Raw genomic sequence first — 17,036 nt, 5'->3', positions numbered from 1 at the left:
AGATGCGCGGGTATAGATGTAAAATAATGACCACCCACTCATGTGCAACAATCAACCAATCTTGTCAGACCTGGAAATCGGTGCCATCTCTCTTTTGACGCTTTTCCCTTGTTGGTCCGTTTTATCGATGCATTGCAATTGGGGTTATTCCTAAAGTAGCATACAAATCACTAAGCATTGCAGCATCTTGCCAATGCGTGCGCGCGTGCGTGTGTGACAAAGTACGTAGGATCCATTGAGGAGGGGAAGGAGGAGGAAGGTGTCATACAACGTGATGATATGAATGGCGGAATCCATCTACTACAACTCATACACTACTACGGGTGCACATCATTTATAGGGACAATGTTGCATGTTGCATTCTTATTTATTAATGTATGTATGTATGTCATCATCATCATCTTCACCATTGCAGGATAAAACGGTTGCTCAATCACATATAAATATGGGCTGACAGTTGTGGGATGGGATGGGAGGGGATGGATGTCTCGTGGCAACAGCGACGACAACAGCGTTACACACAGCCCGCGGCCAATCCAGCTGGGATGAATAATAGCCTTCGCTTGCCAAGAGTGGTAAAATCCTCTTGAGTCTTGTGTGTGTGTGTGTTGAACCCAATATGAGCGAGCAGTTGCAAAATAACTTTCGAGAGTCGTTACGTGGTTTCAACCTTTCACGCTCTTCACCTCGCATATCCTTACCTTCAGACAACCAACCATCAAGTGGTGGCAACAGCAATCCATTCGCCGCATTCCGCGATTCAGCATCCAACGTCTTCTCCAATGTCTCCAACACAGTCCAAGGCTATATCCCACTCAATCTGAATGGTGAGGAAGAAGAAGAACCATGGTATCAAATGTCAAGAGTTGAGGTGAGAAGCAAGCAGCAACAATAGACGACTTGGGTTTACAACGACTGAGAGATTGATATGTATATATATAGCGGGTCATGGCCTTTGCTCTATGTCTTGCATTGGGCATCGCATGCTTTTTCCTGGTGAGTGTGATCTGCATACATACATACATACATACATACATACATACATACCTTGCATCATTGTTAACATGATAATAGGCATTCTTTTTATTCATACCCATGGTGCCCTTGTTCCCCGGCAAATTTGCAGCAACATTTACATGTACGTCATGGTGATCTTTATTATATTCAATGATGACTGATTGAGGAAGGATAGTGGGAAGTATATTGATTCTGATCAGTATTGCCATGTTACGAGGTCCTATGGCACACATTCGTCACATGATGTCTGTAGAACGACTCCCATTCACTATATCCTATCTTGGCACGATGGCAATGACCTTGTACTTTTCACTTGGGGTAAGTAGATGGAGCAGAGATGGGAGGATCGATCCATGTTTGTAAACCCGTGTTATTAGGCAAGAAGTTATATCTTGACAATCATTTCAGCCATCCTGCAAATCGTTGCACTTGTTTGGTAAGAGGAGGAGGAGGAGTATATGGAGATTGAATGTGTGTGTGTGTATATATACTCACAATGAACGCACGCTATTGCAGGTATTTTGGATCATACATTCCAGGTGGTGTGGCAACACTGCGTTATGGATCAGCCTATGTTGGACGACAAGCAGCATCTCTTTTGCCGATATAATAGTATTACCGTACAATAATAAAAAGGATTGTAAACATGCAAGGATGTGTGTGTGTGTGTGTGTGTATATGGTCTGGATAGCAATGCTCACATGGTAAGATGCTGGGAGAGAGGTTGATACATGTGGTGTGGTTAATAGGACGGAGGAGAGAGAGAGGAATAAACCACCGCCGATACATACTTTCTTTCACTTGTTTCTGATACTTCTCCTGCAATGTCACTGATTTACGCTGTTGTTGCCAATGGCGCCACGGTCCTTACTGAACATACCAACAGCAATGGAAACTTTGGACAAGGCAAGCAAATTAAAGCGTGGAACGAGGCGACCACGTACCTACACAGTATTACTCCCTCCATAACCACCACGACACTTTTTCGGCATGCATAGTGACCCAGGCCATTCTCGAAAAGATTCCCCCAACCAATTCCAAGCTTACTTATGTCTATGGAAGGTAAACGGCAAAAGTCGACTTTTTTTTATATTATATCCCACTAAGATACATCGTAGCCACTTGTTCCACTATATTTGTGAAGATGGTCTCACCTATATGTGCATGGCCGATGATTCGTTTGGTCGTCGTATCCCATTTGCTTTCTTGCAAGATATCAAAGAACGGTTTCTCGAGCGATATGGCAAGGATCGTGCATTAGAAGCCCCTCCATACGGTTTGAATGAATTCTCCCGTGTGCTCTCCAAGCAAATGGTAAACAGGTTTATCATGCAGCAACCATAGCAACTCCTCCTCTAACAACAATGATTCAAGGAATTCTTTTCTTCCAATCCAAGCGCTGATAGGTTGAAGCAAGTCCATGGTGAAATTGAACAAGTCAAGGATGTGATGGTTCACAATATCGGTAAGCTATTCACGATAGGCTTTCATTCATCCTATTCTAATGCTCGTTGGTAGAACGTGTGCTGGAGCGAGGAGAACGCATTGAATTGCTTGTGGACAAGACCGATACCCTTAATCAACATGCATCAGGCTTTAAGAAGCGTAGTACACAAGTCAAGGTAAATCGTTGTATGGGATGGGATGGGAAAGAGCCTTGGCATGGTAAAAAGCTCACACCTCACCGACATAGCGTTCCATGTGGTGGAAGAACATGAAGATTGTTACCATGATTATCTTGTTATTGATTGTGATTGCGTACTTTATTGCAACTTCTGTGTGTGGATTCCCAGGTTCGTAAAACAAGCGATGGATTGGGTGAAGGAGGAAATATCGGATCTGACCATTACATACATAGCTTTCCAAGCCTGCTTTTCTTGAGCGCAAAATGAATATCCCGTCAATGCTGAATCTTATCCTGAATAAAGGCATCCTCTTTACCTTTTGCATTAGGCTACTTTTGATCGAGATGGGACATGGCGAGTGAAGCGGGATTCGTTCATGGTTTGACCAATCGGATGGATTTTATAGCACTACATTATGCATTTGCACTTGACCTTGTATATACATCTACGCCACTGAACATGGCTCTCTGTTTTCCCATAATAAACCATGCAGCATTATTAGCAACGTGGGGTATAATTATGCATTCATTCTTTCTTCTGGTAGTAGATAATCCTGTTTGCAAGGAACGATCTCAAAAGACATTAAATTGAAGGTTGACATTTGGTAGCCAATATTGATCTATCCAATCCATACAATGTATTATAACAAGATGCGGTCAAATAAGCTGATGTATTAGCGGTTGTGAGAAGTCTAGCTTGAGGAAAAGGGTTTTCATTGTCTACATGCAAAAAAAAGGAGAACGGGTGGAATAGAAAAGGTTGGTTTGAGAGAGAGAGAGGGGTTGGGGAATGCTGGTTGGTTGCTTATTGTTGTGATGATTGATTGTTGTTGTTGTTGTTGTTCTCGGCTGAAGATGCAGCTTCTTGTTTAGCTTTGGCCTTTGCTTCTTCTGCTCGCTCCATTTCGATTCTCTCCTTTGCTCGTACAACCTTGGATTGCAAATAGAATGAACCACCTTTGGCAGTGTCGTTCACATTGAATAAATGCTCATAGTTCTACACACATGCCCATTGTTAATCCTATGCTACCATGATCCCATCCTTTCTCACACTTTACCTTGGTAAGTTTTTCCAGATCAGCTTCCTTGGTGATGTTGAGGATTTGACAGGCTTCTTCCATAGACATACCGGTCTTACGGGTCAAGGCATCCACAGCACCTTCCTTTGCACCACCTCGAGCAGCAGCAGCACCACCTTGTGCAGCGTCTATTATAAACAAGAAACAATGAATATCACAGGGCCCTCGCTAGCACAATAAACAACTTACTGGCAGCAGCTTGCTTATATGCAGCAATAAACGCACGACCGACCACAGTGCCTAAGGAGACAACGATTTGTGCAATTATTCTGGCAGACTATGGAATAAGCGTGAGCAATGGAGAATGCAGGGACATGCGACCCAAGATTCCAATTACCATGTTGAATGCGGGAATGAGTGCTGACCTATGTGGAGAAAGGAAGACCACACAGCCCGACCAAACAGCAAGCAGTAGATGTACAAATTTGTGACTGACACACTTCCACTGGCAATCTACCGCTTAAACAATATGAAAGAAACACACAATTGTACATCGTAGGGATCACACTTCTTGCTGTGCTCTTTATCATGTCCCGCTATACAATCAAGCGTCATTCCTTGTTAGACGATTATAGAATTGTAGATACCATTACATACAACAACAACACCACCACCTCCTTCTCTACGCGTTGGGGCTTATCAAGAAGCATGCACGTGATCTAGGATGTGGCCCATGCTCCTGTCACTTGATGTCATGCACGTTTGTATTGATGTCAATATTACCAATAAACCTTCGCTCCCATTTTCCAGCAATGTAAATATGGCAATGTAGGCTCAAGCAGCCGTGGGAATTCTTGATGATGATAGGTGGCTTGACTACTATCCAACCACAGTAACGTGGTGGGCTCCAGCACTTGAATCATCATCACCCCTTTGATAATCATAACTGGATATAGCGCTCCAGCCACAATTGCTCCTTTACATACGACATCATCATCATCATCATCGTGCCTAATAGATTGTAATAGCAAGAGATGAATCTTACATTACCAAACATTTTGATTTATTCACGGCCCCCTCCCAAGATCGTCTCTCTACAAGAACAAACCTGCACAGGATGAACAAGCCCGAACAAATCAAAATGATCTTTTGCTCGGGGATCTCTTTTTGGTTCAAGAGTATAATAGAGTTTTAATGACCGTGAAGCAAGAAGCCATTAGGTGCTAGGAAGACCACTTTTCAAATCAAAAATTGGGTCACTCAATATGAAGGTACTACTATAGATGCAAGCTACCTAAAGGATCAAAGATTCTATGATTCCATGGTTGTAGAAGCTGGTTGCTAAGGATCGAATGATGCACTCGGGTGGTTACACCAACACTAATTGATGGTAAGCAAGAACATCATGTCCGATTACTGCTCGAGCGAGCGGTGTACCTGATGACAGCGCACATTCATGCTGAAATTTATCACTTGTGCAAACAAACACTCTCTCTTTATTGAAGCCTATGTCTCTCTCTCTCTCTCTCTCTCTCTCTCTCTCTCTTTTCAATAAACGTATATAGATTCTATATGTATCAAAAGTTGAATTGGCGGGTAATGGATGTGGGTGAGTGTGTGTGTGTGCGTGGGAAGGATGTTTCTTGAAGGCTGCTGCTGCTGGGTTTCATGGTTCATGCGACGAGCGAGCTGATCATCTTCTTGTTGGTCAACCATGCACCACCTTCACCACTCTTTCACACGTCTTTATGCTATCAAGGTTACCTCCCGAAGTATCTCTCGATATCTTTGGTCTCCTGGAACTTCGCCATCTTGCACGTTGTCTCCGAGTATGCCGGGAATGGCATCACTTCCTGATCAAGGCCCCTTCGCTATGGAATCACTTGAACCTTCGACGCCATCTTGTCTCCGGTCTTGATGCCACCACTTTTGAGACGTATCAGTACGCGTTGAAGAACTACATCATGTGGGCCGGTTCCCATCTCAAGACATTGCGACTTGACTTTGAGTTGTCTGAAGTCTATGGCACTTTGGCGTTACAACTGGTGGCTACCCATGGTTGCAAACGGCTGGAACGACTCGGTATGGAAAGTGTGTGTGTGTGTGTGTGTGTATTTACGATAATCACTCATGTATGTATGTGTATATGATTAGAGTTGAACAATACGGCAGGACCAGAGGAAACGCTATTGATGCTTCGAGCCTTACGCAGCATGGGAACGATCACCAGCTTGACATTTTTACAATTGTATTGCCTGAATATGACCTTGTACGATATCGACACCATCCTCTTTACCAACTTTCCAAATCTTCAATACCTGGATCTATCCGATTCATGCATCCATGACACCTCTTATTATCACCATCACAACAAGAACACTATGGCAACGACCACCAATATACGAGAACTCACATTGAGTAATATTGAACGAGGTTCATCATCCGTATTCGAGTATCTTTTACGATCATGTCCAAAACTCGAGCGTCTTAATTGCTACAATGCCATTCCATCTTATCACATCATCCAACTTTTAAGTCAATACCACGCATCTCTCACCACCCTTGGATTTGGATATCGACCCAACAATCATCGTGGAGAAGGAGGAGGAGCACCCGAAAGAGTACATCCACCATTGACAACGGCTGTGCGCTCCATTTCATTACGTCGCGTTACCGACATTGCATTTACAGGTGTTGTTTTCTATGGCTCTTGTACGACATTGACAAGCTTGCATTTACATGCATGCAACATCAGTGACGAATGCATTCGACGTTTGGCAGAGAACAACAACAATTTATCTACCTTTCCACAGCTCAAACAGCTTCATCTCATTATGGTCAACGACTTGACAGAGTTTGGATTGGACGAGCTTTTATTGGCATGCACACCTCGTTTGGAACAGTTGGTGATAAAACGTGCACCCGACATGATCCTATCCGATCATACGCTCGATACATTCAGCCTCGTGGCATCCCTTGTTGATATCACTTATGACCAGCCTGATCAAGTATCCCCCATGGCTATCCGACGCTTGGTGACAGATAAACATATCCTGTTGAATCGTGTTGGTACCTTTTGCAAACTCCATTTGGCCTTCAACTATCATACGCGTCTCACCGTTCATTTCCCCACACAAATGAGTGTCGATGCTCTTTTACAAACATCCTCTTCTTCTCTTTGATAAAGTAGTGTATATATATTATGGATGAAAGCAAATGAAAACTTTTTGACATTAAGGCACGTGAAGAATAAGAAAGGGGGCTGGGGTAAACAAGGATTTGTAATACGTGCAATGAGGAAGGGGAGAAGAGGATTATGATACAGATGACAAAATATGTATAAGAAAGTTAAAAGTCAGGGAACTGGGAACGATAAGGATCGGCTAGTGGTTGTTGTGGTTGTTGTTCATATGGAGTTGTTGGTTCGTCGTACTTGTCAAAGCACGTGGCATCGCTATCACTTTCGATCTCGGGTTGATAAGGCGGGGTCACTTTGCGTTCAAGAATAGCTTTAAAGTCGAGGCCTTCAAAGAATGGATGTTGTTTAATATCCAGGGCACCATCCTTGAGATTGCCATAGCGTCTTGATAAATCCGGGGTAAGCAAGTGCTGTAGTAAGTCTTTGGCAACAGGGCTGATGATATCTTCGGGCCATGGCACGCGGCAATCGAGAATGTTTTGATACATGTCAATTGGATTCTTTTGAGTGAACGGGGCTTTGCCCGTCAACATTTCATAAATCAAGACACCCAAACACCACCAGTCGACGGCCTTGTTGTATCCTTTGGATCGAATAATCTCGGGTGCAAAGTAATCAGGCGTCCCACATACGGTCCACGTTAAATCGGGCACCATCTTTGCAAATCCAAAATCGACAATCTTGATATGACCTTGAGCATCCAATAGGATGTTTTCAGGTTTGATATCGCGATAGGCAATATCAAGCTCGTGCATGTACTCCAATGCCAAAATAACTTCGGCAGCATAAAATCGCGTGGTCTCTTCGTCAAACTTTCTCTGTCGTCGTAGAATACGGAATAATTCACCACCTTGAACATACTCCATCACAATGAATAAGCGCGCATCATCTTGAAAAGTGTCGTACATGTTGACCAGAAATGGATGGGAGACTCTATCCAATATCGCACGTTCATTGTTGATGTGCTTGGTGTGCCGTTGTCGTACAACATCGTGTTTACTGATGATCTTGATCGCATAATGTTGATCATCCACAAGGCTTTGTGCTAAATGGACCCGACCAAATTGGCCAGTACCCAGGGTTTGCTTGATGATGTAATTATCAAGTGGATTAACACCACTATCAAGAGCGGGCTTTGCATCGGGAGAAACGGGGAGTGAAGGGGGTGGGGTAAGTTGGTCCATGTGTTGTTTCTTTGTTGTGGAGACAACAGCATCACTTGGGGTAGTAAGCGTGCGTTGTTGTGGTTGTTGTGGCATGGGTGGAGTGGCAGGGCCTGACGTAGATGAACATGATGTCTTTCTACTCGAACTAGGTGTGGCATGTTGGGTATCGACATCATTGGTTGCACAAGTGCTGTTGTTATCCTCCTCCACCTTATCTCCAAGTGAGAGGGAGCTGATGCTGGATGATGTGCGACGACTTTGTACAGGGGACGTAGGTGCACTGGGTATATGTTGTGGTTGTTGTTGTTGTGATGGCGTGGTTGATGATGATGATGATGGTTCAATAGGGGTGCAGGTAAGAGAAGGTAGCATACTACGTTTCTTCTTCCCGCTTAGCCTTCGAACAACTCCCTTGACAGCCTCCATTTTCGAAAAGTTTTGTGACCCAACTTCGGTGTTTTGACATCCTCTTTATATACACTTCCACAACCTGTCTCACTTTTAAAAGACAGCCCCGAGCTCCTCATCAACACAGGTTTTATCGATCGTGCGTCGGAGCACGATCATGATATCATCCATAAGCACGGTAACCATCCTCCCCAAGACATCATTTTATCTGTAGCAAATAAAAGACAAGTATATAAATATTATGATTGAAACTAACTTTTGCGGAAACACAAAAAAGCACATGGGTCTCCTCATCCTCCACCACCTCCCTCTAAGGGCTATTGCTTGATAGCATCAAGTGCATCCTTGAAAGACTTGAGTAGCGATTCTTTGCTCTCCAGGCCAACGCTGACTCGAATTAAATAAGATGAGACACCATATTGTGCAGCCCAATCGAGTTCAGTGTAATGGGCGAGGATTGTGTAAGGGCTGACAAGTGTAAAGTTTGTACCGAGTGAAGGTCCCTTGGCACATTGCAGGTTATCGTAAAAGGTACGTGCTTGTTCTTCATTCTGCAACACCATCGAAAACAATCCACCGTATCCACCCTCAGGGTTCTTGACAGCATCGTAGTACTCACGGCACACAAACTTTGGGTAACACAGCTGATGCACTAAAAACCTTAATATTAGAACCGTTGTGGTTATATTATACCCATATGGCATGTGATTTACCTAGAGGATGTGTGGATAGATAGTCGCATAAGGCTTCAGCATTTTCATTGATGGTCTTTGACCGCTCCTCAAAGTTTCTCGAGTTACGCTCCAAGAACAGGGCATCTTCGCACCAGACAAGGTCCTCATATTCGGCATTCAAATATTGCTTAATGGCAGTGTAATACTTGCGGTTGGGATTAAGCACCATGCTATCATACATGTCCAATCAAAATGAGTCAATCTATTGCTTTTACACATATAATGTGTGTGTGTCTCACTCACCTGCCACCCATCACATTGCAGTCGCCCGAGAAGATTTTGGTAAGGCTGCTCACCACCATATCCGCATAAGGAAGTACACTGACGTTGCAAAAGTTCCCAATGGTTTCATCCACCACCATCATAAAATCATAGTCATCAGCCAATTGACGTAGCCGTTTCATATCAGGTGTCTTGAGCAAGGGGTTGGAGGGTACTTCACAAAAGAGTGCCAAGATGCGTTCACCTCCTTTGAGTTTGGCTTCCAATTCATCGATGTCCTTGTCCTCACCCAAGCCGAAAAAGTAACATCCTGGACCAAACTTTTGAAGGATCTTGAGCGTATCCGTATAAGGGAAACTACGTATATGCGCATGTCAATCATCACCCTATCCAATTTATATATAGCCTCTTCCATTAGCTTACCCAAAACAGACACTTTTTCGGGAACTTCCCAAAATCGACAATGCCGCTTGATGTGCATAATAAATAGCGCTCATACCACATGGATAGAGATAGACGTCTTGTTCGGTTAGACCCTTCATGCCACGAGCACCTTGGATCAAACGCTGACTCTCCAATTCGGATGAGGTTGCCTTTTCAAAATCCTGGACCTTTGTATCCTTATCATGCTCCGAGACGATACCAGCAATACGACGACGAAGTGCTACTTTGGCGTGATCCACAAATTCAATGGGTAAATTACGACCATATCGCTCCTCCACATAGGTTGCATGATCCTCTTCAGCAGCATCCACATTGTTGTTGTTGCTTTGCACTTTGTTTGATTTGCTGTAACGAGAGCGTTTTCCTGGTGTCATTGGTGGCTCGATGTTGGGTGTAGCAGCTGCTGATTTGTTGGCATCCATGATATTCAAGCAATGTTCAGCCATACGAGACGATAAGATGCAGCCGGTGTGTTGCCAATATTGTTTCGCTGCCTTGAATGCATCTTCAGGGAAAAGGGTGCCGTAGACGGATAACGGGCCTTGTTCAGAGGCTATCTTGAGTTCAACAACGCGTACAGCACCAACTGATTCAGGATGGAAACGTGCCATAAACTCTCGACAACCTTCAGCTACTTTACGCGAAGGAAATAGCATGCCAGAATCACCGGGCTTTCCAAACTTGGTCACAATACGGGCACATAGCTAGTGTTGTTGTTATGGTTGGTTGGTTGGAGGAGGAGGCGATCGTCTTGCATAAGCTGACATTTACCTTTTGAATGTAAGGATGAATAAAGAAGCGTGGGTAGCCGCATTCCATTTTCGATGTGACGATGGGATTGCCTTCTTCGTAATAGACATTGTCTTGCCAAGTGGGGAACATGACGGATACAGCATGAGGTGTATGCGCTGGGACGGCAGAGCCGACCTCTTTGGGTGGTTCGGGAACAAGAGACATAGCGATCTTTCTACTCCTCCATCTTTCCAGATAAATCATGAGTCAACCCGACGTGTGACTATCCAAGCTTATGGTTGCCATGCGCACGGACACCTAAAATTACAACAACGCCCATTCAACATTGTAGCCTTTTTGGTTGTTGTGGATCCTGCTTTGTTTACAATAACTTTTGGAGGATGACTTGAGGTAATGTAGTAGATGGAGATAGAATAGGCTTCCTATTACAATGTTAATTTCGCTCAAAGGGGTTGGTTACCACGTGATGAATCCTTAATTCATTTCATTTTCATGACACCTTCCACCTCGCAACCTGCATAGCTCTATGTATATCAAACACTTAAATAAAACAGCATTCAATAGCCTTCGGCTTCCACGTATAGTATGACTCATGATGATAGTGACAAAAGCCAAAATAAGCTTACTCATCATCCGAGGATTCCAATAGGACATCCTTGTTGCAAAGTGAATAAAGTAAGAGATTGGGAGTTGGGTTACAGGATTGGCAACCTGCTGAAAAGCAGTTTTTAAATGCACAAATATAGTACATTAAGCATCATCGTTAAGCTTGGGGTGTTGCTACGGACACTGTATCGCGTTGCGATGCAACCAGGTGGCGGCATATCGCTGCTACTGCCAACATGCATTATGAGCTCCTCGAGATGAAAGGATTGATTATGATAGGTTGATGCTAAAATGCCAACATTCAAATGCACATTCAAATTCCAACTTGAAATGAGATGTCAGCTGCTGCTTAGATAAGTAGATGGAAATTTTAATAATGATGCTGATGATGCTATAGCACTCTATCGATCTTAAGAACAATCGAATCGATCCACCTATTCTACAAACATGGTCCAATGGGAAGGTGCTCTACAAGAAACATGGACGACTTTACCCAATAGTGATGTGCTATAAATATATGCTTTTGTGATTGATAACAATGCGGCCAGTGCGGAAAGACGGAGCGAATAACACAAACTCAGTGGTCTTGCATGAAACACGCACCCACACCAGTAAAATACCGACAATAAATTTCACCGCCAAAGGGCCAACTCCTTGATTCCCTCTCTTCCACAGCCCTCACAAAGAAAAGAAAAAGCCCCCACCCTCTTTTTTTTCTTTTCTTTAACCTCCATCATATCGGCCTGCATATAACAGAAAAAACACCAAAAAAAACTGAAAAACACCTTTATAAAAAAAGAAACACATTTCATCATGTCTTCTCCCGCTACTACACCTGCTGCTGCTGCTGCTGCTGCGACCAACAACAACAACAACAACACTCCTTCTGGTCAACAACAGCAATTGTCACCAGAACAGCAGCAACAAATTGCTCAAGCTCAAGCCGCATCCCCAGCTGGCGGTGCTACTGCTGCTGCTGCTACTACGACCAGCACCAATGCTGCACCCTCTCCTTCAGCATCATTGTACGTTGGTGAACTCGATCCCACTGTCACCGAAGCCATGCTCTTTGAATGTTTCAACATGATTGGTCCTGTGGCTTCTATTCGTGTTTGCCGTGATGCTGTTACTCGTCGCAGCTTGGGTTACGCCTATGTGAACTATCACAATATTGTCGATGGTAGGTTTCATTCTTCCTTCCCTTCTCCTTTTTGTACTCTCTCTCTGTCTCTCTCTCCTTCTAGGATGCTAATAATGGTGGGCTGATTGATTTGAATGATAGGTGAACGTGCTTTGGATAGCTTGAACTATACATTGATCAAGGGCAAGCCATGTCGTATCATGTGGTCTCAACGTGATCCATCATTGCGCAAGACCGGCTCTGGTAATGTCTTCATCAAGAATCTCGACACCAGCATCGACAACAAGGCGCTACACGACACCTTTTCCGCTTTTGGCAATATTTTGTCGTGCAAGATTGCGTTGGATGAGGCGGGTAATTCCAAAGGCTATGGCTTTGTGCATTATGAAACGGAGGAGGCTGCTGAAAGTGCTATCAAACATGTCAATGGCATGTTGTTGAATGACAAGAAAGTGTAAGTAAAGCTGAAGGATGGAGGATGGATGAAGATGATTTTATTGTGTGTGTGTCTCTGATACATGATGATGATTTTAGTTATGTGGGTCATCACATTCCTCGCAAGGAACGTCAGGCTAAGGTTGAAGAGATGCGATCCAAGTTCACCAATGTCTATGTCAAGAATTTGGATACTGAGGTGGATGACAAGGAACTCGAAGAGTTGTTTGGCAAATATGGCAAGATCACATCGGCCATTGTTCAAAAGGATGAGGAGGGCAACTCCAAGGGCTTTGGCTTTGTCAACTTTGAAAACTATGAACACGCTCGCAAGGCGGTTGAGGAATTGAACGAGAAGGAATACAAGGGCAAGGCTTTGTTTGTTGCGCGTGCACAGAAAAAGGCTGAACGTGAGGAGGAGCTTCGGCGTCAGTATGAACAAGCCAAATTGGAAAAGCTTGCCAAATATCAAGGTGTCAACTTGTATGTCAAAAACTTGGATGATGACATTGATGATGACAAGTTGCGTCAAGAATTTTCCGTCTATGGCGTGATTACCAGTGCAAAGATCATGCGAGATGAAAAGGGCAACAGCAAAGGATTTGGCTTTGTATGCTTTTCAGAACCTGATGAAGCCACGCGTGCTATCACTGAAGCCAATGGACGTATGATTGGATCCAAACCTATCTATGTGGCACTCGCTCAACGCAAGGAGGTGCGTCGTAGTCAACTGGAGGCTCAAATGGCTCAACGCAACCAATTGCGTATGCAACAGGTAATGTGATTCATAAAAGGGGAAACATCACATCCAGATCAGATCACTAACCTACCTGGTTGTTTCTTGTTTCATCCATAGGCTGTTCCAATTCCTGGTGCTCCTGGTTACATGCCACCTGGTGCTGCTCCCATGTTTTATGCTCCACCCAATGGTTTCATGGCCCAAGGTCAACGTCCCATGTTCCCACCTAATGGCATGATGCCTCGTCCTCGCTGGGCTCCACAACCACAACAAGGTCAGCAAATGCCTATGCCAGGTTATCCACATGGTGGTGCTCCTCAAGGCTTTGGAGGTCCAAATAGCATGCAAGGTCGTCCTCCTCGTCAACCACGTCCTGCTCGTGGTGGTGCAAACCAACCAGGTGGTGGTGGTCGTGGTGGTGGTCAAATGGGAGGTCAACGTAAATTCACTCAACAAGGTCGTGGTGCTGGTGCTGGTGCTCAACCTTCGAATGGTGCTCAAGAACAACAACAACAAACCAATGGTACGCCTCCATTGACTGCTGCTGCTTTGGCTGCAGCTGCTCCTGAGCTTCAAAAGCAAATGTTGGGTGAACGTTTGTATCCCTTAATGTAAGTTGGATCAATCATTGTTTATCATCTGCTCATGTTATTTACTCCCCCCTGACAATGATGATAGTCATGCTTCTCAACCAGAGTACTCTGGCAAGATTACCGGTATGCTTCTCGAGATGGATAACAGCGAGCTCTTGAATTTATTGGAGGATCAAGCCGCTTTGGATGCCAAGATTGAAGAAGCCATGGAAGTTTTACGCGCTCATTTAGCCGCTACAGACGAACCAAAGGTAGAGACCAAGGCCGAGGCCTCTGCTTAGTTCGGTTTAGTACGCGTGCTCCTTGTGGATGGAATGTAGCAGTTGGTCGTCGATGAGTATTAATCATGATGAGGGTCGAATAAATCAACTGTGTTATTTGTTGAGGGATATGTAATGGATACTTTTCATTGTTGTTGGTTTAGAAAAAGGAATGGTATTTACAATAATGCAAGGTTGTAAGCGAAAAGGTAATTGGGAATGAGTTGCTATCTTTGGAACTATGTACGTAAATGAGGAGCCAAGGCTGCTGGTGTTGTTGTTGTGGATGGATTTGCTTGTTGGTCTTCATTGTCATGCAATAACACAGCCGTTGTGCCTGATTTTGATTCATCATCCCGCATTTTTAGCATCTGACAAAAGTCCCATAGTTGCCATACGAGATTGTGCTCCAAGCCAAAGATATCAAACCAGATCTCATCTACCACAAAAAGGGTCATGTGAACATCACTGATGGCGTACATTCAGCATAATGCATATCGTTGAACTACCTTTCCATTCCATTATGCTCATATCACGTGTATCAAACTTTGAAAATATGTCGTATACTTGGCGCAAATCGTCACCATCGAGCGATTCCAAGCAAGTAGTCAGCTCGTCCAAATCGATGCCCTATGTTTTGAATGAGATAGGTGGTTATCAAACATACCTCGCAATACGTACCTTGATATCCTCTACTGAAACTCGTCTTTTGCTCGTGGATAGCTTTTTGCCAGGGGAAGTACCATAGGACCAGACATCTTCATCAGGTGCTTCTACTATCTATATCACCAATTTGCATGAGCTTTGTCACACGTTGGATAACATAATTCACCTCCTCTCTCGTTTTCCCTCTTCCCCGCGGCTAAACCAACAATAGAAATACTTGCCAAAGTGCGCGTACGTGTGTACTTTCGTCGTTGGAAATGGAGATCAAATCGTGTTGATTGCACCGTACCATCCTTCAGGTGGAACACAATACCAAGCTCGAATTCGCCCCAACCTTCTTGCTTTAAAAGATAAGGTGCTTGCGTAACAACTAGAAAATAAGATAACTAAGTATAGGCAATAAGTAAGAAAAAAAAAGTCAACCTTACGTACCAATACGTGATGGCTGAAATGATTCATGTAGGATGTATTCGACGTGATCAACATAGGCATCCAAGCATGACGATGACGACGTTGTTGAAAGATGATGATGTTCACAGCAATGTATTTGGATAGTCCATGCGCGCCATGGTTGATGATTGAGTGTTTCACGGATGATCTTATTGGTCGTTTGGATGTTGAGATGCTTTTTGAGTTTCTATTACGTGGGAAGCGTACCACAAGTGATGTTAGTTGTGACTCTTGGAAGAATTCATGCATCTAACAATAGTAGTAGTAGAAATTCGAAGGGGGAGAAAGACTGGGGTAAACCACATACCATTCAAAGCGTGCTTGCCAGCTCGAGTCTATGAACCTTTAGGTTTCGGTTTTGGAAGGCATGAGCGTGCATTGTCACTTGATCGACTGTCATGATGGGTGACATTGAGGGGCGTCCAGGAAAAAAAGTGGCGGCGTTGGCCATAAACTTACCTTTGGTTGTTTGTGTAACGAGTGTCCGGAGGGAAGAAAAAGAAAATCAATGCACTATGAGACTGATTTTTCTCAAATGTTCGGAGACGATTGCCGACAACAATCAACTCCACCGGGGGGGGGAGCTGTTCATTATTAGCACTCTCTTGGTATTGACTACATCAATGGATGCATACATACATTTAGATAGACACACGCACAATGGCCAACAAAAAGATGATACATGTTCCTGGATAGCGGGATATCAACTTTCACATGCTAATCGTCTGCCCCTGAATGCCATTTACCAGCGTAATGCAAAGATGTAACTTGTTCCCAGCAGTGTGTATACATCATTTATCGACAATGTATTACTTTTTGGCACCAAACTATACATGGCGATCCTTTTGCATAAAAAAGTACCAAAGACGGACCGTGTCACAGGCAGCAATGATGCGATCGTGCTGCTGATCGCTTGTATCTCTGCCAACAAAAGGCAAGACTTTCTTTATAAAGTAGTTTCTTCTGCGTTTATACCAAAATTGGTCCTTGCACATCTACAATGAGCCGCAATATCTAAGAAAATGGGACAGCTCGGAGACCAATGTTGTTGTTGACTGTAATTGATCATGCAACAACCCATTAACCCAAATACCTGTTATTTTCAAACGTGCTTGCTATTTTCAGCCTCTCATGGGATTTACCTGGTTGTTGGCTTTTTAGCAGCATTTGCCACGCACTAGAGTGTTTGTTCTGCTGACCCTTGCATAAACTTATCAATGGACCCTGCAGCATGTTGTCATCATTGTCTCAGGAGCACAAACAAGGGGGGCAGCAGTGGTGGCAATGTAAAGAATGACCTGTCAACCAATTATGCATACAATGCAATTGCAATGAGGAAATTGTATAATCAACAACCTATTATTAATAATCTGGCTTATCTTTTCTCCACGAGTGGACACGAAATTATGCAACTCATGCTTGTATTATCGACACACAAATCGGCGTGACCCGTGTTATTTGCATGTGTGTAGCATTGGTGTCCCTAAAGTAAGAGAGAGAGGTATGGAATCTTGTACGTTCAAGAAATGGAGATGCATTGAAGGCGCAACGATGACAGCA

At 43.8% G+C, this 17,036-nt stretch overlaps 8 protein-coding genes across 8 annotated transcripts; 4 read left to right on the top strand and 4 right to left on the bottom strand.

The window, feature by feature from the left end:
• Window positions 1-619: 619 nt before the first annotated feature.
• Window positions 620-1,627, top strand: O0I10_001126 (uncharacterized protein; the record flags this gene model as incomplete). The annotated part of the gene is made up of 6 exons (XM_058481224.1): window positions 620-871; window positions 943-996; window positions 1,075-1,138; window positions 1,193-1,335; window positions 1,395-1,453; window positions 1,534-1,627. The coding sequence occupies 6 exons, from the start codon at window positions 620-622 to the stop codon at window positions 1,625-1,627; spliced, it is 666 nt and encodes a 221-aa protein (XP_058347862.1).
• A 214-nt stretch (window positions 1,628-1,841) lies between these two features.
• Window positions 1,842-2,898, top strand: O0I10_001125 (uncharacterized protein; the record flags this gene model as incomplete). Its single annotated transcript, XM_058481223.1, has 7 exons — window positions 1,842-1,923; window positions 2,016-2,079; window positions 2,136-2,331; window positions 2,392-2,482; window positions 2,536-2,639; window positions 2,711-2,810; window positions 2,876-2,898. 7 exons carry the CDS (start codon window positions 1,842-1,844, stop codon window positions 2,896-2,898), a joined length of 660 nt encoding a protein of 219 aa, XP_058347861.1.
• Window positions 2,899-3,446: 548 nt separating this feature from the next.
• On the bottom strand, window positions 3,447-4,060 carry O0I10_001124 (uncharacterized protein; the record flags this gene model as incomplete). The annotated part of the gene is made up of 4 exons (XM_058481222.1): window positions 3,447-3,638; window positions 3,700-3,848; window positions 3,910-3,997; window positions 4,058-4,060. The coding sequence occupies 4 exons, from the start codon at window positions 4,058-4,060 to the stop codon at window positions 3,447-3,449; spliced, it is 432 nt and encodes a 143-aa protein (XP_058347860.1).
• Window positions 4,061-5,408: 1,348 nt separating this feature from the next.
• Window positions 5,409-6,842, top strand: O0I10_001123 (uncharacterized protein; the record flags this gene model as incomplete). Its single annotated transcript, XM_058481221.1, has 2 exons — window positions 5,409-5,742; window positions 5,815-6,842. 2 exons carry the CDS (start codon window positions 5,409-5,411, stop codon window positions 6,840-6,842), a joined length of 1,362 nt encoding a protein of 453 aa, XP_058347859.1.
• A 166-nt stretch (window positions 6,843-7,008) lies between these two features.
• On the bottom strand, window positions 7,009-8,451 carry O0I10_001122 (uncharacterized protein; the record flags this gene model as incomplete). The annotated part of the gene is made up of 1 exon (XM_058481220.1): window positions 7,009-8,451. One exon carries the CDS (start codon window positions 8,449-8,451, stop codon window positions 7,009-7,011), a length of 1,443 nt encoding a protein of 480 aa, XP_058347858.1.
• A 299-nt stretch (window positions 8,452-8,750) lies between these two features.
• Window positions 8,751-10,790, bottom strand: O0I10_001121 (uncharacterized protein; the record flags this gene model as incomplete). The annotated part of the gene is made up of 5 exons (XM_058481219.1): window positions 8,751-9,085; window positions 9,147-9,337; window positions 9,411-9,746; window positions 9,813-10,537; window positions 10,605-10,790. The coding sequence occupies 5 exons, from the start codon at window positions 10,788-10,790 to the stop codon at window positions 8,751-8,753; spliced, it is 1,773 nt and encodes a 590-aa protein (XP_058347857.1).
• A 1,215-nt stretch (window positions 10,791-12,005) lies between these two features.
• O0I10_001120 (uncharacterized protein) lies at window positions 12,006-14,381 on the top strand (the record flags this gene model as incomplete). The annotated part of the gene is made up of 5 exons (XM_058481218.1): window positions 12,006-12,372; window positions 12,475-12,787; window positions 12,868-13,543; window positions 13,625-14,118; window positions 14,186-14,381. 5 exons carry the CDS (start codon window positions 12,006-12,008, stop codon window positions 14,379-14,381), a joined length of 2,046 nt encoding a protein of 681 aa, XP_058347856.1.
• Window positions 14,382-14,599: 218 nt separating this feature from the next.
• On the bottom strand, window positions 14,600-15,888 carry O0I10_001119 (uncharacterized protein; the record flags this gene model as incomplete). Its single annotated transcript, XM_058481217.1, has 6 exons — window positions 14,600-14,799; window positions 14,870-14,990; window positions 15,042-15,140; window positions 15,248-15,396; window positions 15,459-15,663; window positions 15,802-15,888. 6 exons carry the CDS (start codon window positions 15,886-15,888, stop codon window positions 14,600-14,602), a joined length of 861 nt encoding a protein of 286 aa, XP_058347855.1.
• Between the last annotated feature and the right edge of the window lie 1,148 nt (window positions 15,889-17,036).

Source organism: Lichtheimia ornata (assembly GCF_029851405.1).
Source record: "Lichtheimia ornata isolate CBS 291.66 chromosome Unknown scaffold00003, whole genome shotgun sequence".
Taxonomy (NCBI): domain Eukaryota; kingdom Fungi; phylum Mucoromycota; class Mucoromycetes; order Mucorales; family Lichtheimiaceae; genus Lichtheimia; species Lichtheimia ornata.
This window is presented reverse-complemented; position numbering and strand designations above follow the sequence as displayed.